Source organism: Musa acuminata, chromosome BXJ1-8 (assembly GCF_036884655.1).
Source record: "Musa acuminata AAA Group cultivar baxijiao chromosome BXJ1-8, Cavendish_Baxijiao_AAA, whole genome shotgun sequence".
Taxonomy (NCBI): Eukaryota; Viridiplantae; Streptophyta; class Magnoliopsida; order Zingiberales; family Musaceae; genus Musa; species Musa acuminata.
Genome location: NC_088334.1, coordinates 47,906,512 through 47,933,478, shown reverse-complemented (window position 1 = coordinate 47,933,478; position 26,967 = coordinate 47,906,512). Strand labels below are relative to the sequence as shown.

Genomic DNA, 26,967 nt, shown 5'->3' with positions numbered 1-26,967 from the left:
CAATGTTTACTTAATACTCTAATAGCAATAGGAAAGATTAGGTGTTGAATCGGAGGTCCATAAGACTAGCTTTTACTGTATTGAATGACTTGGAACTCGAAGCAGTCAAAGGAATGTTTTCATGTCCGTGTTCTTCAGTCGACTAATATGCCAATAACAGAAGGCTAATCACGTTATCTCTTTGATGCCGTGTACAAGTGCGCTTAGCCGATCTACGACTCCACGCTAACTCCATTCACATTGTATGGATGAGTGCGGCGTCGACCGCTGATGGCGAGTCCTCCTCACGACGGTCAATTTAGCCGCCGCAGTCGACCACGGGGACCTCTCCTTCTTCGGATCGGATCCAGACCGCCCATCTCGCGCAGGAGCGCATCTCAAAGCACTCTTCGTGCTCCCTCGACTTACGTGATCCTTCACGCTTTGCTACCACTACCCTCCTGTTCGTGGAGCATCGCCAATTGCCGACATGGGGTTTCTCTCGGCTGCAGAGGAGATATTGGAAACGACTGGTTATCCAAACTTGGAGCGGGGAATCATATCAGGCTGGATAAGAAGAGAATTCGAGGTGTGATACGTGATGTGACTGCAGCTCCGATGTTTCGACCAATGGCCATGAAGCCCACACGGCATTGTCCTCCGTGTTGAGGACGCACAACCGAGCCGAACAACGCAACATGCAAAGTCGGGTCAATTCATCATCCATTTCGCCTAATTCTTGGCACAGAGAGAGAGAGAGAGAGAGAGAGAGAGAGCGAAGTCACATTGAGTGAGAAAGCCAATCCATCGGTAGTCATCATCACGGCGCGGGTGATCGCACAGACAATTCTTATGGGCCATGATGTTCGAGCAGTCGATTGCACTATAGGATCTGTGGATCGTACCTTCCATCTTTATCCATATCAACAGGGTCAGGATGCTCTAACTTCATGGTGGCGTTGTCTTCTTCTCTTAGAGATATAGCGAGGAAGTGAGTCTCGGACGTCCTCCGTTTCGCTTGTCCATGGAGCGGACCGTATGCTATGGACAGCATGAGACAACGTGGTCGCCTCAGGTTCTTAGCTTTTGTTGTCGACGAACTGTGGCGTGGGACCGACGTCCTTTCCTTCTCCATTTCGATTTGTGCACGCAGTGCCCGCAAGCAATTCGACGGAATTGCGGCTCGACTCCTCCGCCCTCGAGCACCAAGTCGGCGACGTGACAAGCATGATCGCATGTGTCGACAACATCAATTGGAGGGTTGCGAGGGCTGGTTTTGGGTTAGTGTTCCGATACGTTGTGTGCGATGTCGGACCACGCACGCCCGATTCCTGCTCGAGGATTCTGCCGCCGAAGCAGCACCCCCGCCGCATTGTTCTGGACTTTTTTTATCTCTCGTCAGTTCCTCGGCGTGCTTTCCATCTTTTCATCCTCACGCGCCATCATTCGGCGGTCGTCAGCGAAGTGCCGACACGATCGACAGTAACTCCTCGACCCGTTTCCTCGCTTGCTTATCCGCTGGAGGAAGCAGGTGACCGGGGAGACCGCTGCTGCCGTTCTTCTTGGTTCGTATAGCGGATACATGGAGATGGAAAAAGAACAGAGGATCTGATCCCCGGGAAAAGTTGGTGGATGTACGAATCGAATGCCTGAAATGATTAGTCTGCTGTTTCCGATATCGCTCTCTACAAACAAAAAAATTTGTGTAGATATTATTGACGATCGAGGATTCTCGAAGCCACGGAAACAGTGACGATAAGTGCGCTGACATGAGGCCGAAAAGGACTCACCGACTGCTTCCCACCGTCCCGTAGAGGACTGTTCCCAAGCCCGCATCTCGAGACAATGTGAACCGTGTGCTTCTTTTGGAGACTGGGAACTACACTGATCACTCTGGTTTTTAGTGAGTAGGTGAAGGATTCATCGAAACGTGTCTTTTAGCGGTAGGAGATGTTGATCGTCTCTTTCACGTCGCAGGTCTATTCATTTGTTCTGATTCACATGCAATTTCGATTCGACGATTCTTGGATATGATATCAAATGTAAACATCAAAAGAAAATAATCTTTATTGATTTGAAATAAAAAAATATATCAATTACATGGGAACACTCAACGTAAGAATGCAAGTTGTCTTGCACAATAACGGGATACTCTCGACAAGTTAAAATTTTTTATTTATTTCGATTTTTTTATTATTATTGGAATCTCCTCTTAAGATTTAGATCAAGGTATGTGATATCGTACCATATTGATTTTTCGAGATTGACTTAGTATGATACGGTACCGACATACAAAGCGGTACATCAGGACATACCAAACGATACACCAAGATTTATCAAGCGATTTTCTCTTACTATAGTACTATAACATTATTACAGTGTATTACTATAGTATTGTGATCGATCCGTCCGATAGCGAGTGGTCCATGTACCGATATACTATTGGATCGGTATGTATTTAAAACTTATTTAATAAAAATTAACTCTCGTCTTTATTTACACTTAGTTGTCCTCTCATGCTCCGAGATCATATAGCTTATTATGTTATTATATGACAATCTTGGTATTGTATTGTTTTGGTTAATATGAATTAAAATTTTGAGATTTTTGCATCCTCAACAATGTCATGATGGTTCATAATTTCTCAATTCTATAATATATATATATATATATATATATATATATATATATATATATATATATATATAGTATCTTATATATAAAGATTTAAATATATTTAATTTAACTAAAGATATTATTTTTTATTAAATTGAATGATGTCAACATATTTTTATGTATGTACTCGATCCAAATAGATTAAATATCTATGACTTGTTGTTGTAGTTGTATTATTAGTATTTTAATAGTAAATAGTGTTAGAATTATAATTTAAATTTGGTTAGGTTTATATTAGAATTTAAAATCTGAATTAAATTAGGAGTTCATATTTGATTAGGAATATCACATTGTTCATTTAGACCCATAAATTGGGTTGACCGTATCCTATTCACAACTCTCCCTTAGCAAAAAAAACAAAAGAAGAGAGAAGAGAGAGAGAGAGAGAGTTGCGACTCTTTTGAGTTAGGTTAGTTGGTGATTTTTTAGTGATAAAAGAAGTTCCACTTCTTTAATTAGATCTTCTTCAGAACTCTGGAAAAAGAAAAGTAAGGTTATTACTATCTTCTTCTTGTCTATAACCACCTGTGTAAGATGGTTCATAATATAGTAGATATTGGCTCCATATGTGATTTTTCTTTGTAAACCTCTAAAGAACAAAGGTTGGAACATTTAATGTTTCTAAAAGAAAAATGGTTGCTTGGACTGAGCCCAGCATTTTCTTTGAGAATTGATTTATTTGTTTATACATCATTCTAATGGTAAATAAAATCAAGAAAACACATAACAGATTCTCAAGGATACTACTAGTCCATATGAAATCATCGGAATGGTGTGCACGTCCGCTTCATTCTGCAAGAGAAGCATATGTTGCCACCTTGATTTCTAGTTTTCTCATGCTGCTCAGATTAATCAGCAAAACAGATCCGATCATACAACTGCAGAAATGGGTTTTCTTAGATCCAGTTCATCTACACCAAAGCAAATAGCAACCAGAGATCCAATGATGTTCCCAAAGAAAACAGCGTTTAACTCATCATCAAGGCAGAGGGAGGGTACACACAGAACGAGCCATTGAGAGATTGGCCCTCAATGCGCGAAGGCAGCGAGCGCGGAAGCCATGGCGGTGAGAAGCAGCACGCAGAGCCCAGGCACAGCCGCGATCGATCCGCTCTCCATTCCTGGTGCCGGCGCCGGCGCGTCCTCCGCGCGGACCGCCACCGAAACAAGCAGCACTAGAAGCAGAGCCACCTTCGATAATCGATTCGCCAGTCCTGCTTCCATTTCGAGAGAGAGAGAGAGAGAGGAGGTGGTGGCTTCGATTGTGATGAATGGTGGGATTAGGGCATTTTATATACTGGGAGAGTGAGAGAGAATATAGCCGTTGGGGGAAGAGGGCAAAAAGCCTGTGGACTGGAGTAGACGTTACGCGCCACCGTGGCGTGCGACGTGTGAGTTGGGAAAATGACAGCCGATCTAACCGTTGTAGCAGTGGACGGTTACGGAGAAGTGGTAGCGCTTCACTGGCTGCTCTAAATATCATAAAATGCCATGCCACGACTTCGGTCCCGAAGGGCCATTCTCGCGTGCCGTGGAGGCACCCTTCGCCCAAGTCGTGGTTCGAAGCGTTGCTCGTGGATGAGCCCTTGCTTTACGCCAGCAAGACCTCCCCTGCCAACCTTGATGCTATCTTAGCTGGACGGCACCACTTCACGAACATAACGTTTTCATGGGTGATTCGGCCAGTCCATGAAGTGTGAGGGACGATTCAGGCGTCTTGCACCAACCCAGATAGCCCTATAAAAGAGGCCCAAATCAACTGTCCGATTGGGTGGACTTGTCGCTTGATAAGCCCAATCGAGGAACAAATCGTTCGATGTTTCGAGCCCATGAGGAGTTCGCCACCTGAGTCCTCCGAGTCCGACGCGAAGAAACGCGATCGCGGGCGACGGCGACGTGCGACGATCAAGGTGGCTTACTGAATCTTGATTTTCTCTCTCTTTCCCTTTCCTTTGTCCCCCTTTTATTCGGGTTTGGATACTCGAACTCTCTTAGCTCTGTGATGTGCGCTTGATGTGGGAACAACGTGGTTGTGATGGCTTTTCCAGAGCTCTTGAGGGGAATCCGAATCGCTGCATGTTACTCGCTCTGAAACCAACTCTCGTTCGTTATCCATCGGAATGTTCTTGCTGGCCTCCGGAAATCTAGCGCTAGGGTTAGCATTTAAGAATGCTGTGGGACTAGTGCCGTTCCTGTGGTCTCTGTTTCATGTTTGATCGTTCATGAAATGCTGCGGGACGTAAGTCATCGAATCGATCCTCAGTCGAGAAATTTAGGTCGACGATATATTTTTCGGATGCATTATGCTGAGATGTTAGATACGTGTCTTTTTGCTCTCCTAACTCTTTCGTAGTGAGAAATTTGTCATCCTCGGTCAAGTAGTCTTCCCCCCCCCCCCCCCCCCCCCCCCTCTCTTGGGTTGTCGATGACAAGTTTGTCTGCGTCTTGATATTTGAGGATTCTATGATTCTATGGAAAAAGAGCTGAGCGTGATACAAGTTTTGTTATTTTAATGGAAAATGTGGTTTGGCCCCCCCACAAATCACCATATAAACTGAGGATTCTATATGGTTGTCGATGACAAGTTTGTCTGCGTCTTGATATTTGAGGATTCTATGATTCTATGGATAAAGTGCTGAGCGTGATACAAGTTTTGTTATTTGAAGGGAGAAGGTGGTTTGGCCCCCCACAAATCACCATATAAACTGAACAATTTTAGGAAATTTAAAATTTTGAGAAATTAGGACTTTTTAAAAGAAAAACATTATGATTCTTTTGCAATTCGCCTTCTGAGTTTCAATCTGATTCACCCTCTTTTTTCAGTTATATTTACGTGGGAGCCTTAGAGTTTGAGGGGATTTACAATTTAAGAAAAGAAGTCAGTAATCATTACTGTGATTTCAAAAGGTCCTTTCATTAAAAACATATTGGCATAGGAGTTAATAACCATTAGATGTGGAACTTAGTCTTCACTACTTTGGACAAACATACCAAGAGAGAACACTTATTTTGCAACAGGTGAATTGCAAATTCATTTTGGCATAGACGTGAGTTAGATGGTTTTATAACAGGGTATATTTCCATCTCCTAACATAAAGTTTGCATCGACCTACTCTCTGACCGCATCATTCTTCAGAGAAATTAATTGGGTGAGTTTTGTCGAGTATGTGATTTATGTGATTGGCTTCCTTTTACACAATAACACTGTCAATGTTGGTCCTAAGCCTGGATGAAAAAGGTGGACGGTTATGTTAGGTCACTGGCAGCCAATGAGAAATTACATCAGATCTTATAAACGATTTCAGTATAGGGCTAGGTCATCACCTGAAAGTGACTCGATGTACCTTCACCATCTAGGTATCTTGAAGGTTTTTTATATATCTCAATGATGGCAAAGGATCCTTATAGATGATCCCAAATAATTGAGACTTACAATTTTATTGTTGTTGTTTCATTTTTCACACATTATATGTTTGTAAAAATATATGTATGCATGCGCAATGATGTAGGTGAGTATCACAATGGCCTTTCACACAGCTTTTTTAACAATGATATGACATCTGAATAATAAGCTGTGACAACAATTTCTAACAACAATATAATATCTGAATAAAAAATTGTGACAGTGATTTTTCCTTGGCAGATATTTATTTTCCTTACAATACAGTAGCTCTCATGTAATTATTTGGCTTTGTAGAAAGTTTTGATGTTCAAAGTATTGTGATGAATTCTGGTAATACTTGGATGAAATCTAGTTATCTTACAATGGAAAGTTAATCAATAGACTCTCTTAAAAGACCCTAGGAAGAATTTTTTTTTGTGGCAGTCTCATGGAATGGAATGTCCAGTTATAAATATATATACCAATAATAATTTGTCTTTCTTGAATAGAGACCAAAAGTAAATCAGCTTATTTTGATTACTTTTACATTTTATAAGTATCCTTTCATATGATTTATATTGCTTTATGGTTCCTTTTGCACTAGGAATAATCTTAAAGCAAACAGTGCTCATGCAATCTAGCACCAACCATCCATTTGTTATTGTGAGCAAGAACAATCCAGTTAGCAACTATGACATAATCTTGCTTTTGTCATAAACGTTGCTTAGATCTACATGCTCAAGTGTGTGGAAACTATGCCTAGGGCCTTAGCCTTTGAATCTTTGTTAGTTCAATCTTCTTTGGCAGTCTTGTTGTTGTTATCATCAAATCTCTAGGAGATATAAATGGTCCCCATCTTGAACCTTGCTTAGATCATCAATTTCTGCGTTCTCTTGGTTGATCACTTTTTCAGGATGATGTCCGACAAACTTCTCACCTGCATTTTTTTTTTTTTGCAAGGCATGATTATGACAATGGAGAATATGACACATGACTTGTTTCTAGTTTCAAACTTCTGTTTTTCCTGAAACTTGTACTTTTGTTCTTCTGTATTTATGTGTTCTGATATAAGCTTGACACAAATAGTAGCCCACTTATGCAGACCACTTGCAGATCTATATGATTATTTTGTTTTGTGTAAATCAGGTTGAGAAATACTTACCACCAATTCTGAGAAGTTCCTCCACCGTGCCAGGTAAATTTATCATCTTAGCTGTTAGCTGCCTTGCTGGATTTGCCCTTTGAGAATGCATGTGAATTGTCACTCTTTTGCTAGTTAGGTTCTTGACATCGTTGTCAAATTCATGACCACCATGTGAACAAGAAGCTACCAACATTTCACTAATATTTGGATAAGGAAACCTGGGTCTCCATTCCCTGCTGCTATGGTGCTTAAAGTTATTCCCATGGTCGGTTGTCTTTCTCCATTCCCTGCTGCCGTAGTTCTTAATGTCATTTCCAATGCTGGATAAGGGCTCTAATTTGCCTTTATTCTCATATTTACCCAGACCCTTTTGGGTCCACCTGTTACCATCAACTTTGTCCACAGTTGATCCTTGTTTGAGCAGAACCTTGGCAGTTTCATTGTGTCCTTCCCATACAGCCGTATGCAACACAGTGCGTTTATCTGCATGGTCTACTTTTGTATTGCAGCAACTAATTGAAGGTTGAATATCCATGCGAATATCCTTATTACTTTCTGCCTTGCAGAGTAGGTCTCCTGCATCCATCTCCTCTAGTGTATTGCTAACTCGATAACTATTTTCATCCTGATCATGGTTCTCATTCCTGTTCATAGCTATTTTTTCTTGCCATTGTTGAAGTAGTTCTGAATCATTTTGCTTTATCCCAGGGTATAATCTTTCATGTACACGCAACTTCTGTAAGATGCAATTTAGTTAAAATAAGCTTCTATTTTGCCAAAGCTGAGTAATTTTTTTAACTGAGTTGGTCGATTCTGAAGTATACCTGGAGAAGATTACTCATGACAATAGTTGCATCCTGTTTGCTTTTGTGAATAATGTTGAAAAGTATAGTCCTGTTCAGTCTGAGAATTTGTGTTAGTTCAGTGGTTCTTACTGTGAATGGCTGTGGCATGTGACAAAGAACCGCTATCTCCCCAACTATCTCTCCAGCAGTCACACTCCCATGAACCTACAATTATCAGAGATCAGACTTGAGGTTGTTAATGTTTGACAAGTTAACATTCGATTGGTGCACATTCCCAAAGTGTTACCTTTTCAATCCCATCGGCATATGTTCGCATTTCCTGCAACAATTCAATTAAAAAGTAATCCTAATTTGTTGCTATCGCTGCAAACAACTATGTGATAGACATAAATATACAGGGCAAAAAGCCAAGTTTTACTAACCACTGCTCCTGATACTATTACATATAAATCTGTTGGGGCTTCATTCTGTAGCATCACATCTTCCTTTGGTGGAAAATACTCGGCTTTCATTTCTGTCACCTTTAATTTCACAATGATCTTGTCAGCATGCTATATATATCTGACCTGCTTAGGGTTGTAATTAGTAAACTTTTATATTAAACCTCACCATTTGAAAAAGGGTATTAGAGGCGACTCCTTGGAAAAGGTATATGTTTTGAACAATGGGTAAGAACAAGTGCTCAGCTATGCTTGAGCGAATGGCCTTTGGGAGATCATCAAGTATCTCTTGCTGCTTGAGTTCCTGTGTCTTGAACCGTAAGCATATGTGAGATAGCATCTGTTCCTCTATGTATTTTGGCAACTTATTTCTTGATGCAAATTCGGAAGCATTTTGGATGGTGTCCCTCTGAATATCAAAATGAACAATCAATAACAGAATGTAAAATCCAAGTACATTAGAATAGTGGTCGACTGTTATTCAAGCTGTTTCAATTATTCTCTTCACCCTTTGCCAAAATGACCATGTAGTTTAATAAATCCTATTAATGAAATGTGATTTAAGAAGCAGGAATATCTTTTTAACTTGTGAACAATACAGAAGAGAGAAACTGTACATAAAGAATAGTTGACTCAGAAAGACTTGTTCAACCAGACAATCAAACATCATATTCTGTGTTCTGGGTCTAGACTTACAAAAATATCTGCCAGTGTTGGTGATCCATGGCATGATCTGTTATTTTTCTTTGTTATTTGGCTAAATTAGCAGGTATATAGGTTAATGGCAAGCAAAATAAAGGATCTCCAGAAAAAAACTTGCGGAGTGGAATAGAACATACAAATTTTTTTGTGCGACTGGTCCCTTGGACAACAAGATTTGTCATATTTCCAATGAGGTAAGCCATCAAACCCAGATTGAAGAACATGTAGCATATATCAAATAGCATTTCTCTTGTGTTTTCAGCATGTAAGTCACCATAGCCTGTTGTCGTCAGGGTTGTAATTGACCAGTATATTGCTGTTACATATCTGAGCCACAGGTCATCTTCCCTGAAGTTTGGTATCACTGCTCCTATCCAGGTTCTTTTTGGGTCAGGGTATCGGTCGGCAATCATATAGTTAAAGCATCCAGAACAATGAACTGCAAAAATAGTTACCTGCGTTACAAAAAAGTTATTCTTTTAGAAATCAAGCAGCTTTTTGAAGCAAGACAAATTGAATACCATTCTGAAAGCTTACTGAGAAAAGTTTTGTGCACCGTGTCCAGAAATAATTGAACCGAATATCCTTCTCAAGCCTGAGGAAAGAAAATTAATGAGATTGTTCCTGTTCTTCTATTTGTGATATATGTACTGAGAAATGGGAGAAGATACAGACCTAGCAAACAGAGAACCGACACGACGCAGACGCCACAGTCTAAGCATACTCAGAAGTTTGAAGCTGAGACTATTACCATGTCTATTGTAGGAGAAGCTGATTGTTTGAATGGGATATGTTGAACATGCATCAAAGATGAACCAAGTAGATAGATACCTGTGTAATATTTTGTCATGGAATTTGGACTAAATAGCAAAGTATGTATTAGTACTTTGGAGAAATAAAAGGTAAACACTGACCTGACTGCTATTCTCTTTGGATCATCAACAAGAAGACAGGATTTGTGATCCATGAAAGCAACAAAGAATGTGAGTACAATGTCGATTGCAAAAAAGCTATCGACAATGTTATCCACAAGAAAAATTTTGCTTGGCAAGTATCGTAGAAATGCAAACTCAAATGGGCAGATCCAGGCGGAGTAGAGAACCAGAAATATCAAGAACAACTCCCATAGTCTGGAAAGCAGTTAGTGAAAAGAGAAGAAAATAAACTGTCCAGTTTTCTAAAATATGAATGTGAGAAAACAGACTGATGGGTCAATATACCTGTAACGAGGATCATATGGGGAGACAATGTGCTTCCTGAGTTTGGTTGTATGGTTTATTGTTGCTCCAAGTGATGGCAAAAGGTCATCATGTAAGTTGAATCCTCCACTTTCCAATTGGAAACCATCATTGCAAAAATGTTGTAAGTAGTTCATGCAAGAGAACATGGTTGCAATGTGATGCTTTTGTAGTTTGATATTCGGTGGTGATCGAACTCGAGTGATCTACTATATATATAAGAAAGTGAAGGCTGCTGTCTGTCTGGTGTCTTGAGCAAATGGGCTGGTTGGTAAATGCAGAGCGAGGTTTGGATGAGGAAAAAGGTCATGAGAAGGGAAAAAGCGTAATAGAGAACTTGGATTTAATCACTAGGATCAAAAGATTTGCAGATTGTGTGATAAATTATAAAGGTTAGAGATTTGATATTCTGGAAACAATGGGCAATAGTTTCATGCCAAGTTCACAAGGTTTATGGTAGTGGGAATTCCAATTACACACGTCTGAAGTGGATGGATTTTTTACAAAATCGATGTGAAGTCTTGGTTTAAAATGGACATAGATGATCGAAACAGCTGAATCATATCGAAGCCCTATGACTCAAAGTTACTTTGAAATTAATTAAGGAAATGACTCTTGGCTTTTTGTGGGGCTAGTGCCTTTTGTAAACAGTAAAGTCACTGTTTTGGGTTTGCTTGAACCCATGCCCTTCCAGTGCCAACAGAGGATCTGCTGTGTTCAAGCACCACTTTTGGGATGATGCATGTCTGGTCCGTGAATGTGGCCAGATATTCTGTGGAGTTAGTCATCTGATGGAGACCATATGATCATAACCAAAAGACCTTTGGTTATTTAATCAGAAAGACATTATTCTCTCTTCCTAATGAAGTTCTTTTAGTTTCTCCCAGATGGTAATTTCTTTGGCGACATGATGTTGCATTTTGATAGAAAATGTGGCCCCAGAAACGACATCCATACTTGTGACATGATGCAAAATAGTCTTCAACCTATGTGCTATAAAATAGTAATCTGGAGATTAAGTCAGTTTGTGGCAACTCAAAGCCTACAAATGCCCACTTTGTTTTGCAAATTGCAAGGCTGTGTGCCACCATGTCGGAAGATGATGATAACCAGACTTCTATTGTGACCCCATTGAAGTCAGTGTAGCTCAATGAAAATCATGTGATCTGGTCTCTGGGAAGATGGATCTGTCCATGATGAAATGTCTGGATGACGGAATAATATGGGTGTCAAACCTTGTGGTGGGTGCAATGGATGGGTGATTGATGCTGAGCAAGAATGAGACATCACCTCTTGGTCACGCAGCCTGTTGTTAACGATGTCATATTTATCAGCAAAATCCAAGGATCACATCATTCAAATACATTATTTGAGTTCTTTTCTGCACAGCTCAAGCATGCGAGAAGCAGCACCAGGCTTTGCAGAGTTGGTTGGGTTGGATGAAGCCTTAGTCCTGTAGCAATGCGAACAATGGCTATGATTGGACAACCCAAGAAAACTACGAAGGAGAGGATTGATCTTGAGTGCTACAGGTCAGGAACCTCATTCACATATTGGTTGGTCCTTTTAGTTTTAACCTCCGTCACTAATTAGAATAAGGTCCTATATCTTAGATGCTCTTGGTTAGCTCACCTCTCAAGTTCCATCTCATGGTCCCTCCAAGTGAACCAGTCAGCATTTAGTTGATTTGATTGAAAGGAACAAGTATTGGCCCGTTGCTCCATTAGTATCTTTTGTGACTGTTTTGTTTGTCCTGAAGAACCTCTTAAGAAATGCAGATTAGCCTTCATCAGGTACAGTTATTTTATGCTAGTCAAATATCCTGGTAACCAGACTTTCCTCACTGGGTTAGTTGAGAATGCTATATGGGACGCTAATTCATTATGCCCAACTTGAATAGTAAACTACTCCCTTTCTATAATTGGCTACTGCTTGCTACTGAGCATTTCTCACAATGCACCTACTAAACATCAATGATGTTCACATGTCGATCATGCAATATCTAGGGATACAATAGACCTGTTTGTTGCATTATCAAGGGATGAATCTCGTTTTTTACTCTGTTATCTTTTGCTGCAGCAGCACATGAAGTTCTGGATCAAAGAAATGTGCCATCATCTATTTGATGAGTGAAGAAAACATAGAGCCAACTGGTTGCCAAAGCAATTGTTTGGTTGTTGTCTAGGCAACAAAGCTCAGTGCCAAGAGCAATTATTTGGATGCTGTGCAGGTAATGTTACTAGGTGGAAAAATTTTGACCTTTGCATCCAACAGTAGAAGGCAGGACTGCTGGCATGGGCCCTCTTGTCAGCAAGGAAGGCTTCCCCCCTCGTGTCCCCACTGCTTCTTGTGGTCCTATTGGAAAACTGGGCATACAACTCGATCATGACTACATATCCATTAGTACATGGATCTTCTGAACCAGCCATGCGATTGGTATGATTACTCATCTATGATTATGTCGACCCCAAAGACTGGTTCATCATTATCTTTAGCTATAGAATATTATCTCTATTATTGTATAATGTTGATTTTCTGGACTTTTCCAGTTGCAATATGGTAAGATTCTTGAGCATGAGTTTTATGTGGTCATTTGCTGTTAACATCACACTTATGCTATACTCGCAAGGAACTTTAGCGGAAGCATCGATGCTACTTATCAACAGTAATTTTCGGCATCAAGTAAGCTCTAACTCTATTATATTCTAAAAGTCTTTTTCTTTTTTGATAGGATAGTTGGGCGGTGCCTATTTGTGGCAGGGAGAGGATGATTCCCAGTATGGATAGCTCAAGACTATTTTACCAGGTGCCAGGTACGCTTTCCAAAGATCCGCTTCCGAAAGCTTTTTCATCCTATTGTTCTTTCTCAGTAACCTAACCTACTACGGATGCCATAGTTGAGGTCATGCCATGGCGGGCAAATCACTATCCAAGGGTGCTGCTGTTCATGTGGAATCAATCACATTGCCGTGATGTAAGTCTTCTCTTATCTAATTACTATCGCACCGTCAGCAAATCTCAATTGATAATTGTCTTGTTTATCCCGTTTCTGTCTGACCCGTTACCGGTTGAATGATCCATGAGCACTCTGGAATGTATAATTTCAGGTTAAAAAAGAACCCATGCTCGTTACACTTGTTTGGTCGTGCCTTTTTTCGAGTTGGATATATATGAATGCAGGTCCCGCCAATCATGATCCAGGTTTGGCCACTTACCGTGGTCAAAGATTGCATCTTCGAGTGGATCAGAGCATTTAAACTGGGCGACTGCGACCAAAAGCAAGCATCCCCGCCATCATGTTCCTTGGTTGGTGCAAGTCACATGTCATCGCAGTGTTCTGCTGGTGAGTTCCTCGAACCAGATGCACCTTTTGACAGCATCCATTCATGATAACGACAAGGCATCTCACAACTCATATCTATCGAGCTTCATTCTACCTTATAAAGATGATACGATATTTATCAGTGCATTATGCTAATACAGTAGCGTTTCACAATGAGATTTGTTTGCTTATAATACAAGAGAAAACATATTATTCATGTTGCACATATTGTTGTAACAACACCGGGTCATATATTTAATTAGTCTCAACCAGCTAGCTTATTTAGAAAGAACCTGGAATCGATCCTGCCTGCCCTTTTATCATTTGGTATCAGGATCACTTTTATGAGTACACTTACTCATTGGTTGGAGAGATTGAACTCGGCACGAAAGCCGAGTGGAAGCTCTCGGATCAGGTTTCTGGTCATGCAGGTGAACCGCATCTGATTCCGTTTGGCTTGGCTCGGTGACCCAATCGTAGACACTTGGACAGCATCCTACGTGATGTGGACATGGCAACTGATCCGTGTGCCAAGTTGTACTGCATCATCATCTGCCATCCACGTTCCCTTGTCAACTTCTCTGATCGATTGCCGGCGTGCCCCGAGTCTTTATTCGGTGCGTTATGGTGAGCGACCCCATCACCCAAATGTGAGTTTATTCCTCTCTCTCTCTCTTTCTCTATCTAACACCGCAGTTTATTCTCACACGGGTTAGTAAATGTCTATCAAGTTAACGTAGACACCATAAGAATTGTTTCGACTGTTGCATGCATGCATAAATTGGGGTTTGCTTATGAGTCAGTCATCTTTGATCCTGAACTAAGATATCAAACCATATAGATGGCTGAGATTGTGACGCCTAAATTAATTCCACATTCTCTTTCTTTCTTTCTTTCTCTGTAATCACTCCAGCTCATTCCACATCAATTAATTAGTGGTTCATGTCTATCATTCGTTGGATAGGAAATCATAGCTACAAATTACTGGCCAAGTTTCTCTTGTCCACAATGGATCCTGGATCTTATTTGAATCCATAATCGGATCCAGTTTCTTATATGGATCCGATCTAATAATGTCCCCAGCTTTAATCAAGCCTCCCAATTTTCAAACATGAGCCATCCATCCACCAGTACAAACCTCTCGTTCATCTGTCAATTGAGACGTGCGATCACAATCGGGTTCGTGCAATTGTGGGGAATAATTCAAACATCACATCTACAATTGAAATTTGTCCTGCCCCTTCAATTTGATTCCATCCTCCGACGACTAAATTTTAATCGTCCTTACGAAAGAAAAAGAAAAAAATAACGTGGCTTATATTGACAATTTGCATTATGTCAATAAGTTCGACAGAAATTTAAGCTCATATCTAAAATGAATCAATGTCACTAGGGGAAGTTGGATAAACATGTTCTTACCGGTGAAATCTGATGATTACATTCATTTTTGAGGCACTAAACTGTGTGTATGGAATTTGTGTCGGACTTGGATTGGGTTAGAGTTTGACATAAAAGAAGCTAATCATCATCTCTCTTGATCCAACCTCTATCGTTTATTATCTTATCTGAATCCAAGTCAACGACCAAATCCATCCCTAACTCAATCTGGCTATCTATTTTACTTGCAGCTGTACAGCAGGAAAGGACAAAAATGAGAAGAGGAATATATACACCAAATTAGTACTTGGGAGTGCAGAAAACGTTACAATCCTAATCGCAACTGATGGATTTCAATTTTTGACTTTATCCATTTGAAGGATTTATAGTCTTATCTAGCGGTTGATCATGATTGTAGCTCACTAGCCCTCTTATCTTCACCACCTTACCCTCGATGCATCGACCTTATCAGCTATTTAGCTATATAGTTAAAACTGCTTACTCAGACTGCTAAAGAACATGTATCATACACCAAAAGTTCACACTGTAAACTGTTCTGATGCATACGATGTCTCTACAAGTTATTAAGGAAAAACAATTACTGAAAGTATAACTTATTTATAGATATTTGGATTACTGCATTTTTTTTTTCTGTCGATGCATCCATCTGGTTGAAGAACATTGAGATCACCACCATATCTCTTCCTAGTATGTCACCTTCATCATCAAGGACTTTAGACGAGTTCTCAATGATTCACCATCAGTTAGCAACAGGAATCCACAAATCATTCGCTCATCCTTGCACCTCCATCAATTAGTGAAAAGAGTCGACAGAAGCAAATCTTGCACAAAAGTTGCTCTTGTGGTGGCATGCTTTCGCTTTTGTTCCCTCTCTTCATGAGTCAATGAAGAGTCAAAACTGCCAAGAAGAAACATTTTGATTAGACTTTCAGTTCCAATAATGCGATCATGATGGGGCTTCATGGATTCTAGCAGTCAATGATCCTATGTTTCATGCCAACCGGGTGAAATATGCTCCTAATTACTCCACTTGAGCTTTGTTTAGATATCATCCTCAAATACTGAGCATAAATGTAATTAACTACCATAAAATAAAAAACATGGCCACTGATCATATTACGTCAATGTAGAAAACGTTTGAGATCAAGCATGTGTTTGTTCTATAGTGTGCCATACAGATATCATGTATATCAGAGTACTAGTGACAAAAAAGAATAGCACTAATGACAAGGGATTTGCAAAACAAGGAACTTTGACCACAGTGCAAAAGTCTTAGTGCATATAACGGATGATAGGATATTTGACCACAGTGTAATCTAAGTATTTCCATATGCTTGTTCTGGAGATCTCAGTATAATCTGGTGCTTGTTACCTTAATACTATCCATAAGAAGCAACATTCTCAAGATCCTATCCACAACATGGTGCCTCTAATATTTGGTAAACATGCAGCTTTGTGTTGTAAGACTTTTTCTTATGTGTGATTCTCACTTAAAATCATAGCTCATGGAGAAAGACTAACATGTTTAACCACCACGAGAAACATACATAAATTAACACATATAAAGCTATAATTGGGATTGGGCATGATGGTTAACTCTTATGGTTATTGTATAACATAGAAGAAGTTTTTAAGTCATTAAGCACCAACAATAAACCACTGCCCTTGAACAATCTACACTTTCTCCAAATGCATCTGTGCATAAAGATTTTGACAACCCATACATGTTCCAAAATTAGCTACCATAGTAGGATGTGTTCCTAGTGAAATTTATCCTCTTTCTCATATGCTATGAAGGTTTTAAAGAGATCAAATTAATATTTTGTTATCTCTTTTGTTGTATCACATGAACCTAGTCTATGTATGCCAAGTTTCTACGTACAGAGGCCACTCGTCTCTTCCATCTAACCCAAAGGATTCTATAAGTGAGCTTTTCACATGAAAGCATGACGAACAGATGCATAACTTAGTTGCTGCATGTACAACTACTTTAAGAATTATATCAAAATAAGCACATCCAAAACATCAGCATCTTGATCCCTAATATGCTTGGGCCCCATGTACTTCCCATACATAAGTAGACTAACCAACCTCATTTTTTTTTTTCCTTTTCTTGTTCTCTCTTAATCCCCTCAGCTTGTACAACTGATTGATGGATATTTGTATATAACTTAAAAGCAGAATCGATTCTCCTCGATTACTGATGGCTTGTAAATGGATAAACAATGTCTATCGTATTTTTACCTCATTATGTAGGCAGATAAATTAGCAATTAGTAATTATGGTTTCCATTGAATTACTTGGCCTGACGAGAGTGACTAACATGCTCTACCATTCAAATAAGACAGATGATGAGCCAATCATTAATATTGAAGTTCCGATACCAAAATATGTGATGTTATCATTCCTAAGTCACTTGGTTGTTGAATCAATGTTTGAAAGTTTCAAGTTTGGATTCTAAGATAGTCACAAATGCAGGTAAAAAAAACATCTGAACAAGCGAATAACCATTTGAGCACTACTTTTTTCTATGGTTTTCGTCTTCCTTACTGACAAGTTAGGGAGCTAAGCAAGCAGCATGACACACTGCAGACGGTCCAGTGGTGATGTCTTCGATGACTGCCTTATTCACTGGTAAGCAACCAGCAAATGGGTTAAGAATGCAGATCTATTTCTATTTTCGGTACCGATCTAAAATGACTTGATAAGAGAAAAATGAAGGTGATAATTAAAGCATTATCTAATATTAACTTTGTGCCCATGATATCTTGAATGAGATAATTTATGTACCTAACACAATATCTAAACCTAAGGCAACCTTCAAGTATTCCATGGGAATTCTAAAGCATTAGAATGAACATATCAAACTATACGGATGCCAAAGGCAAGTAAAATTCAACCAGTACCTCAAGTTCCAAGTTGGTAAAGCTGATTCGTTATTAGAACACATATCATCTCCAGCTGAAATGGAAGATCTTGAGTGTTTTTCTGCCTCAGATGGTGGGAAATCTAGTGCAAATGATGAAAGAAATGAATCAGCTGCTGCATTCAATGTGGTGTTGCTTGATCTATAGACCCCATTTCCCAAGAGCAACTGCAGATGGGCTTCACGAAGGTCCTTCCTAAGTCGGGAAAGTGCCTGGCTGCTAGGGATGGTATACCCGGATAAAGGCCGAGATCTCTGCATGTAATCCAAAGTTAGCAATAAGATCTTAGCATCAATGTTGACCCTCAAGAACTATCGGTTTTGGCAGTTGCAGTCATTATGTGAAAAGATTCAGCATTTTATGATCTGAATCAAATCAGCAATTTCAAAATAAGAAAAAAAAGCCATAAGGATTTTTTTTTTTAATTCAAAGTAATTATAAAGTCAGGATGTGTGTCAGTAGTTTCAGCAACTATCAATCCATATAAAACCATAACTTAAACATAAGTTTGAATCCCAATTCTTTTTGAGCTGATCCAGATCATGGCCAGCTGAAACTTCAACTTTGCCAAACCATTTTAGGAAAAGGATACCTTTAACAAGTGTCCATGTTGCACTATAATATGATTCAGCATGTCTTTCATAATCTTCACAGAGCAGATAGGGCAAACCTGAAAAAGAATCATTGAAGATTGTTACTTGCGGTCACCATGTGTATCAACTCACACAAAGACATGGTGCATAGACTATTCTTTCTGCTTGCAACACTAATGTTGGTTGACAACATTTCAGACCTAACAAAGATAATCGATCTGATCTTTTAGCAATTCCATATCTACTCAAAATTTACATCTCTAATCCACAAGCAAGGGAGAAGAAATTTCTAGTATTAGCTTAGATTAGAGGTAATTTAGGATGAATAGAGACCACAAAAATAAACTGTTCTGCTCGCTTTTCCCCCCATTTCTGAGCGATCAAACTGTGATAGGCTCGAAACAAGCCAATTGTTTCTTCAAACTGAAGCGACTTGACAGCAATAATCTCAATAAGCGATCTGAGTGCTCAATACTCACAGCAACTTTCGATTCAAAAGGATGCTCCTCTTCAAGATGGGAGCACAAAGAAGCGAGGTCGTGATCCTCATAGCAGTACGGGCAGGGCAAATCCGGCCAGATCTCCTCCTCCACCGCGAAGTCATCTACGCTCAACCGATCTGAAAAATACGAATTTTGGCAACACGAGACAAGAAATAAGACCTTGACTTTGTGATCGAAGAAGAAGCAACGCGCATCAGGGAGTCGTTTTCAGGAAAAGGATAAAGAAGGGTAATGGAAGAGACAGGTCGGAGGAGCACCTGATCGACTATTGTGGCGAAGCTGGAGCGACAAGTGTCTCTTCGCCGCTTCCAGGCGCGAGATCCACAAATCGGAATCCATTCGACGGGAAGGCTCGAGGAGCGGTTCTTGCAGTCGAGTCGGGGCCTGAGATCCGACCCAAATGATAAGTTTCTCCCCTTCCCCCCTCCCCACCTCTCTCTCTCTCTCTCTCGCCCTTCCTCTAATTCAGGTCCGTTGCTCGAACCGAGATCAATTGGCAGAGCAGAGAGAGAGAGAGAGAGAGAGAGAGAGAGAGGAGGGAGAGAGAGAGGAGCGGAGAGGATAAAAATGGGATTTTAATTTGGTTGGTTATCCATGCGCGATTTGTCAGCGGCACGGTTTAAGGAGTTGGGAATTGGTCTTCCTCAACCTTTTGGTCGAGTCCAACACGAATCGGAGTTCTGGGATTAACCTGTTCCGCGAGATAACGCACACAAATGGAATCCGGCCACGCCGCCTCGGTCAACATATATTGTTAGGGTTTCGTCTCGCGGTTGGCTCTTGGATTGCTGTTCTTGTCTGCTTTCTGGGGTTAGGGCTTCGGCGGCCATGGCGACGACACAGCAGCACCAACACCAAGGTGGAGCGGGTGCCGCGAAGAGGAAGCCGGTGTTCGTAAAAGTGGATCAGCTGAAGCCCGGGACGAGCGGGCACACCCTCACGGTCAAGGTGCTCACCTCCGAGACGGTCCTCCACAAGGGCCGCGCTTCCGCCGCCCAACTCCGCCCCACCAGGATTTCTGAGTGCCTCATCGGTGACGAAACCGGCACCATCGTCTTCACTGCCCGTAACGAACAGGGTTCGGTGCCTTCCCTTCCCTCCTGTTTATCTTTCGTTTTGTTCGTAGTTAAACCCCATCCTTTCTTTTTTCTTCTTTCTTATCATTAGCCTTCGTTCTTATGCATGCATCATGTACTGCACCAATGCCTACGAGCACCATTTAAAGGAGAGTGTTGAAGCTTGTTGCATCTGCGTTTTTCTATTGATGATTAGGTGTTGTGTTTGTTTAATTGTTCTTCCGTGAAACCTGATACTATCGAGCCAGTGATCATGGAGAAAATGTACAGAAGTTGAGGATTAGGAGTTGGAATGGGGGCTTGATTAGAATCATGATCTGTGTGAATTAATATATCGACATGTAACTCTTAATTGACTTGTTGTTCAAGACTCTCATCTTAAAATAGGAGGAAAAGAATATTTAGGTACCTAGTATTCATGGGAATGGTACACACCATAATGAGGAGTGCCTTTTTGGGGTTTGTTGGGTTCCAGTCAAGGCTTAAAATAAGTTTGCACTGTGTGTAACAATTAAGTATAATAATATGCTTGAGCTACATGTTCCTTGCAAGTTGCATCTTGTGTTTGGTGAAGTGGGAGACTAGAATAATCTAGCCCTAAGGGAGGATTTGTTTTTTGTTGGCTTGTTTGTTTGTGTTCTTTTGTCTCCGCCTCCTTTGGTGAGTCCACCAGAAAAAATATATATAATAACAAAAACAACAAGGAATAAGTCACAATCATTTGGGGCCAAACACAGATGCTTCCAAAAGCTAGAAGCAAATTTGTATAGAACTATTGTCTTTACTTAGTCCCCTCTTTGAGGTTAGTTATTTTAGATGTATTATTACCTGCAAAAATGCTTGTCCTTTATGCAAATTTTCGAGATATCTTGTTGTACTCTCTATGGATGATATGTCTTTGAAGTGCAGTTTACTACTACTACCAATAATAGTATAGCGGAAAAGTGGGCAATTTGAAAGATGTTAACTTGTCAAACAAAATGACATGGTTTCACTTATACACGGTAGTGTTTGACAGTTGTATTAGTTATAAACACCTAACCATAACAAAGAACACACACATATCCTGTCCATAATTTATATTCAAAAAATATATCACAAGTTATCATCTATATCTGTAATAGCATGGATCCATGTTTGCTTATCTCCTTGCCCATCACATCGGTGGGTTTTCAATGTACTTATCTGTAAAACAAGGTCTACTATAAGTGATAATGCAGTAAGCATAAACCTATAGTCTTATTCAGGTGAGTAGGTATTATGTCATGTATGCAACATTTTGTAATCAAATGCAGAAAACATCTCATGGTAAAACATCCTCTTAGAGCTTATTTATCCATGTATACCCTCATGATAGGATATACACGTATAAAAGTGCAAAATTATGATCTCAAGTAACTCATAATGCATATGTTTAAGAGTAAGTCATAGTACAAGGAGAATGATTCTTCAATAAGGTGGAACTCTTCCTATTGCCCACGGAGCAGGAAGGAAATAATCAAGAGTATAGATTAGTTGATAATGTATAGATCGGGGGGAATGAATATAATAAGATGGGGAAGTCCATAAGTGACTATACATCGGGGAATTCATTACAATAATGGGGAAGTCCATAAGTGATTATGGATCGGGTGCACACTTATATCACACGTCACAATTTATGTGTGCACTCACATCGCACGTTATGTTTTATATGTGCACTCGCATATCGCACATCATAACATATACATGTATTTTTATATTGTATGTCATAATATATACATGTACGTCCACATCGCATATCATAATGCATATATGCACTCCCACATCGCACATCATCACATCTGCATGTACTCTCACACCGCACGTCATAATACATGTACATTTTGATATCGCACATCACCACATCTGTGTACTCTGACATTACACGTCATCCCACCTATATGCCATTCATTTTCGTTTTAATTCATGTATTTTTATGTTCATGCGCTGCTTATATAAACAGTATACTGATACCTAGATTATTGCAAATGTATCTTTCAAAACAGCTTTATAAAATACCTTATGAATGTACACAATATGTATGACCATTGTTTTGCAGTATATTAAGCTTGTACTTACCTGATTCGACTCAAAACGATGGTGTTAGCAAAGGGTCACGGTCCTCAATGATTAGGTGTGTTAGGGAGCTATAAACATATCAAATTTAGAATACAGGATTATGATATACCTAAATTAAGAACCTTACATCTTAAATCACTTATAACTACTAATGTAAACAATAATTTGTAGCAAAATTTAGGTAGAATTTCCTCTGAATTAGACTGTACCCAACCTGCAAATTCTCCTGAATTTCATTACCAATTTGCCAATAAATCAACCTATAATCAAATGGGCTAGCTACTAGCAATTAAACAAATACAAGATTTTACGAAATAATCTTGCTTCACTATTATTGATGATCAAACCATCTTGTATTATCATGAAATTCTGTAGGAACTCAGGAGACATATAAAATCAAATTTACACCAAATTTCAGTTCGAAAAAGAATTATTTGGAGGAAAAACTATCCTCCCTATTTTGTTCTGTTGTAACTAAATTGAGAATGTCTGAATTTCTGAAGCTCATATCTTGATGCACAGAAATTGTATTCACTCAATTTCAAATCTTATAAAACCCTAATGTATTCGTCTAACACATATCAAGAGCACGTAAGTTAATTGTATCTTTAAGGGTGTCAAATTAGTTAGAACAAAATCCTCTCATAGGGATTCTGCATACTTCGGCTTGACAACTCATATTTCTAAGCACAAAGCTCAGTTTTAAACCATTCAAGAAGTCATAGATACATAACATAATCATACACAACATATCAAAAAATCAGATACTAATTTATTCCCTAGGTTACTCAAAATCATTCGAAAATAACAACCTATAAAACTGCTAAGCTGAAACCCTAGGCATATCTATTAGAAAGATTGGCTTTCTTACCTTGTTATTCCTTAGAACCAGAGTTCTTAAAGAGTGAAGAAACTGAGAGAATGGGTGAAAAAATGAGAGAAACGGTCATGCCTTATCTGGTTTGATGAGGAGGATAAGGATAAACTAGAGAGGAGTTGGGAATAGTGCATATTTGGGGCTGCTTAGTGGTTTCCATGAGGTGTTGGGTTTAATCTCATTAGGCCTTATCTTATTTCTATCTAAGTATAATGCTAGGGCTGGTACAACCTAGAACATGAGCCTAAATTGGGCCAATTTTCGTTTGACAAAAATGTAGAGTTTTCGGTTTAGGATCATCCTTCAATCTCACTTATGTACCTTATTTCTATTCATGCATAAGTAAAACAATTTACTATTTGATCCACATGATGCACGACCCTTTCTCTCATTTTTCACCGATTCTCTTAGTTTTTTCACCCTTCCCTTCGTGGAGAGTAAAAACGCTGGTTCTACTGAATAGCAGAGTAAGAAACACAATCTTTCCATAAATATACCTGGGTTTCAGCTAGCAGTTTTGTATGCTTTTTTTTTTGGATGATTTTGAGTAACCTAAGGTTCAAATTATATTATGATTATGTTATGATTCTATGGTTTCTTGAATGGGTTTAGTATGAGTTTTGTGCTTAAAGATATGGGCTTGTCAAGCTGAAGTACACAAAATCCCTGTGCTCTTGATATGTGTTAGAAGAATCTCTTAGGGTTTTGTAGGTTTTGGAATTGAGTGAATATCATCTTTGTGCATCAAGATATGAGCTTTAGTAGTTCAGGTATCCTCAACCTAGTGTTAATAAAATATATTAGTTGATAATAGTTGAATTGGGAGGGCAGTTTGGCCTTTCAATGATTTCATTTTGAGCTGAAATTTTGTATACCCTATTTGCATTGAGTTGCTTATAACTTTTTGTGAACAACTCCAATTTACACAAAACTTGTTTGATTGGAAAGTAGGCTCGCATTACCTTTCTAGCAACACTTTTCATGGATAATCTGGAGCATAATTGCCTGTCTAGATGTCTACTACAACTAACCCTACTGTTTTTGCCAAAATTTATCATAATGAACTGTTCTCAAACTTACACATTCTCAAATGTTCTTGTGCTTCTAATTACTCCTTGAATACACTAATATATTATTAATGAATACAATTACACAATTGTCTAGAAGTGGTTAAAATATCTTATTCATCATATCCATAAAGGCTGCTGGGGCATTAGTTAAATCAAAAGACATCATGAAGAATTTATAGTGATCATATCAAATTCTAAATGTTATTTTAAGGATATCCTCCTTAATCTTCAATTGATAGTAACCAGATCTCAAATCTAGATATTTTAAACCTCTTGTTACTAACTTATTTGTTTTTCTTTTTATTTTTACGATTGGTGATCTTGACCTTATCCTACTTGTCTAGTATCTCTTGAATCTCCTCAATATCTCTTTCAATTATCATAACTCTATCAACCACATTAACATAAGTTTTGAGCTTTAAAACTGAAACCCAACTTCTTATGCCTGGCATTGGTCCTCTTTTAAACCATTTTGCTTTTCCAAATTCATCATCAGCCGTAGCAAATTTAGAAAGTTCAATGAAACGGGAATTTTACATTGATGCATATCATGAATAGTGTAGTCAAAGGTGCTAGGTGCTAAAAGTTGCCAAAATGCTTGAGACACTAAACACTCATCTAAGCAAAGTAAGGCACTTGCAAATATTAAAATTATATATATATATGTGTGTATATATATATATATATGTGTGTGTGTGTATATATATATATATATATATATGTGTGTGTGTGTATATGTATATGTATGTATATGTATATATATATAGAATTAAGGATAAGAGGGACGAGGAAGAAGGACAAGGGGCTGTTGGGTCTGTGGTGGCTCGATAGCTATCAGTTGGGAGGGGAGCTATTGGTGAGGAGGGAGGGGGAGGGGGGCTATTGAGTCCAAGGAGACTCGACAGCTATCGATTGGGAGATGACAGAGGATGAGAAAGAGGAAGCCGTTAGTGAGAAAAAGACAATTGGAGGGCCACCATGTGAGAGGAAGCCGCTAGTCGGTCGACGAGGTGTCACTTTGCAGCAAGAGGAAGTTGTTTGCTGCACTAAGTCATTTTTTCGTTTTCATTGCTAGCATTAGGTTTTCTAAAGAGGAGGTCGGGGTTGATCTTGTGCGTGTGCAGGGGGGTAAGCAATGGGTCATTTGGTTTGAACGAACCATCATCATGCACATTAGGTTTGAGCCAACCAGGAGCATTTTAAAATTGCACATGAGCCACCCGATGCTTGGGCCGCACCAAATTGCAAGCACTCACCCGATCCACCATTGAGGCGCTTGGGCCTTGCCTCGCCTCGCTTGGGTGCCCGGTGACTTCTGTGATTATGACATCTTATGCAGATGACTTTCTGTAATTGAAGTTTAATATGCTTTTAAAGGTTACTGATATGATGAGCCTTTGGTGGATTGCCTTGCTTGGGTGCCCTGTGACTTCCATGATTATGACATCTTATGCAGATGACTTTCTGTGATTGAAGTTTAATATGCTTTTAAAGGTTATTAATATTATACGACTCTGCTGCAAATCCACCTTGCATGCATAAAATGACATGTATAAATTCCACATATGAGATATGTTACTATTATTCTTTTACCCTACATCAAGTGATAGTGCATGTACTATTATTCTTTTACCTCTCATTTGTTTTGGACAGGAACATCTTTCTAATTATTGTTACAAAGAATTTTGAGAGAATTGATACTAAGATTGCTCGTAAGAATGTACTTTTGGACCTTTGGTCCCTTGTAGAAATATGGCATCTGGCAGAGCTGATCTTGTGATGATTAGTAAGGTCGGACTACCTTATATTTTAAAAGCTTCATTCAGTCTCTGACAGTAATCTTTACACAAATTTCCACTTACCTTAATATTTGCATTTAAGGATCCTCTATGCTGCTCGACATGCTTACATAAACATAAGTACCTCTCATGAAAATGGTAGCACACATGAGACATTGAAGATTCTTGGGATGTCTTATATCTTTGTCATTGTAGTCGGCTATGAACTAATTGAATTTCTAAATTAATTGTTCAAAAAAGCTTCTTCAATAAGGATTGTTCAACAAAGTTGTATATTTTTTGGCAGTTGACTTGATGAAACCTGGTGCGACCGTCATACTCCGCAATGCAAAGATTGATATGTTCAAGGGGTCAATGAGACTGGCCGTCGACAAGTGGGGGCGCATTGAGGTCACAGCGCCTGCAAGTTTCACAGTGAAAGAGGACAACAACTTATCTCTGATTGAGTATGAGCTGGTCAATGTTGTGGAAGAGTGATGTCCAGTGGTAGAGATAAGCACCGAAGAATCACAGGTTAAATTCTACGTCAATCTCCTGGAGATAGTTTTGAGTGTGCAGGGATGTGAAAGCAAGTGGTTTGAAGGCGAGTAGTTTCAGTGCTGATGAAGCTGGCCGTGGTTTCAACCTTGTAAGAGTTGAGGCTTCGCTAAGGTTGCTGCTGCTGCATCGGTTTTATTAGTTCCTTAGTTTTTTGGCTGATTGTTATTTTCTTGCAGATTCTGAAGACAACTTGTATTATTTGTTGACCTCTGTGTACAATCCAGCTGCAATTTAACATTCTTATGTGGGGTTGGATATCGACCACGGTCATTAAGCGGGGTTTTGTTTTGTGCGCATTGTTTGCAAGCTGACCGTAGGCATGTGTTATTTTTGTTGCAACATCGTATGCAGTATGCATTACACGTGTGTGTATATATATATATATATATATATAT

At 39.3% G+C, this 26,967-nt stretch overlaps 4 protein-coding genes and 1 long non-coding RNA gene across 9 annotated transcripts; 2 read left to right on the top strand and 3 right to left on the bottom strand.

Annotated features, from left to right (window-relative positions):
- Positions 1 to 3,417: 3,417 nt before the first annotated feature.
- LOC108953580 (uncharacterized) lies at positions 3,418 to 3,908 on the bottom strand. Its single transcript, XR_001979362.2, has 2 exons — positions 3,659 to 3,908; positions 3,418 to 3,566 (listed from the first exon to the last, which is right to left on the bottom strand). It is a non-coding gene; the product is annotated as an uncharacterized LOC108953580 (long non-coding RNA).
- A 526-nt stretch (positions 3,909 to 4,434) lies between these two features.
- On the top strand, positions 4,435 to 15,454 carry LOC103996130 (uncharacterized). 5 transcript variants are annotated; one of them, XR_010476232.1, is made up of 8 exons: positions 4,435 to 4,565; positions 7,184 to 7,232; positions 9,197 to 9,323; positions 9,468 to 11,899; positions 12,450 to 12,803; positions 13,099 to 13,180; positions 13,265 to 13,341; positions 13,475 to 13,518. XR_010476232.1 is itself a non-coding variant. In XM_065080474.1 (5 exons), the coding sequence occupies exons 2-5, from the start codon at positions 12,753 to 12,755 to the stop codon at positions 13,755 to 13,757; spliced, it is 420 nt and encodes a 139-aa protein (XP_064936546.1). In that variant the 5' UTR covers positions 10,963 to 11,899; positions 12,450 to 12,752; the 3' UTR covers positions 13,758 to 14,384. The 5 variants fall into 5 exon arrangements, 1 of the variants encoding a protein (XP_064936546.1); XR_010476231.1 differs by lacking the exons at positions 4,435 to 4,565; positions 7,184 to 7,232; positions 9,197 to 9,323; positions 13,475 to 13,518 and adding exons at positions 13,548 to 14,339; positions 15,318 to 15,454 and having other exon boundaries at positions 10,963 to 11,899; positions 13,104 to 13,180; XR_010476229.1 differs by lacking the exons at positions 4,435 to 4,565; positions 7,184 to 7,232; positions 9,197 to 9,323; positions 13,475 to 13,518 and adding exons at positions 13,548 to 14,339; positions 15,318 to 15,454 and having other exon boundaries at positions 10,963 to 11,899.
- LOC103996487 (potassium channel KAT3-like) lies at positions 6,666 to 10,516 on the bottom strand. The gene is made up of 11 exons (XM_009417409.3): positions 10,350 to 10,516; positions 10,044 to 10,259; positions 9,805 to 9,960; positions 9,667 to 9,724; positions 9,267 to 9,584; positions 8,597 to 8,836; positions 8,410 to 8,508; positions 8,274 to 8,306; positions 8,006 to 8,191; positions 7,200 to 7,917; positions 6,666 to 6,974 (listed from the first exon to the last, which is right to left on the bottom strand). The coding sequence occupies exons 1-11, from the start codon at positions 10,514 to 10,516 to the stop codon at positions 6,862 to 6,864; spliced, it is 2,304 nt and encodes a 767-aa protein (XP_009415684.3). The 3' UTR covers positions 6,666 to 6,861.
- A 117-nt stretch (positions 15,455 to 15,571) lies between the features above and the next one.
- LOC135588377 (protein DEHYDRATION-INDUCED 19-like) lies at positions 15,572 to 19,646 on the bottom strand. The gene is made up of 5 exons (XM_065080472.1): positions 19,368 to 19,646; positions 19,087 to 19,226; positions 18,607 to 18,684; positions 17,994 to 18,268; positions 15,572 to 15,985 (listed from the first exon to the last, which is right to left on the bottom strand). Exons 1-5 carry the CDS (start codon positions 19,447 to 19,449, stop codon positions 15,877 to 15,879), a joined length of 684 nt encoding a protein of 227 aa, XP_064936544.1. The 5' UTR covers positions 19,450 to 19,646; the 3' UTR covers positions 15,572 to 15,876.
- A 242-nt stretch (positions 19,647 to 19,888) lies between these two features.
- Positions 19,889 to 26,842, top strand: LOC135588378 (uncharacterized protein At4g28440-like). Its single transcript, XM_065080473.1, has 2 exons — positions 19,889 to 20,188; positions 26,319 to 26,842. Exons 1-2 carry the CDS (start codon positions 19,939 to 19,941, stop codon positions 26,507 to 26,509), a joined length of 441 nt encoding a protein of 146 aa, XP_064936545.1. The 5' UTR covers positions 19,889 to 19,938; the 3' UTR covers positions 26,510 to 26,842.
- The last annotated feature ends 125 nt before the right edge of the window (positions 26,843 to 26,967 follow it).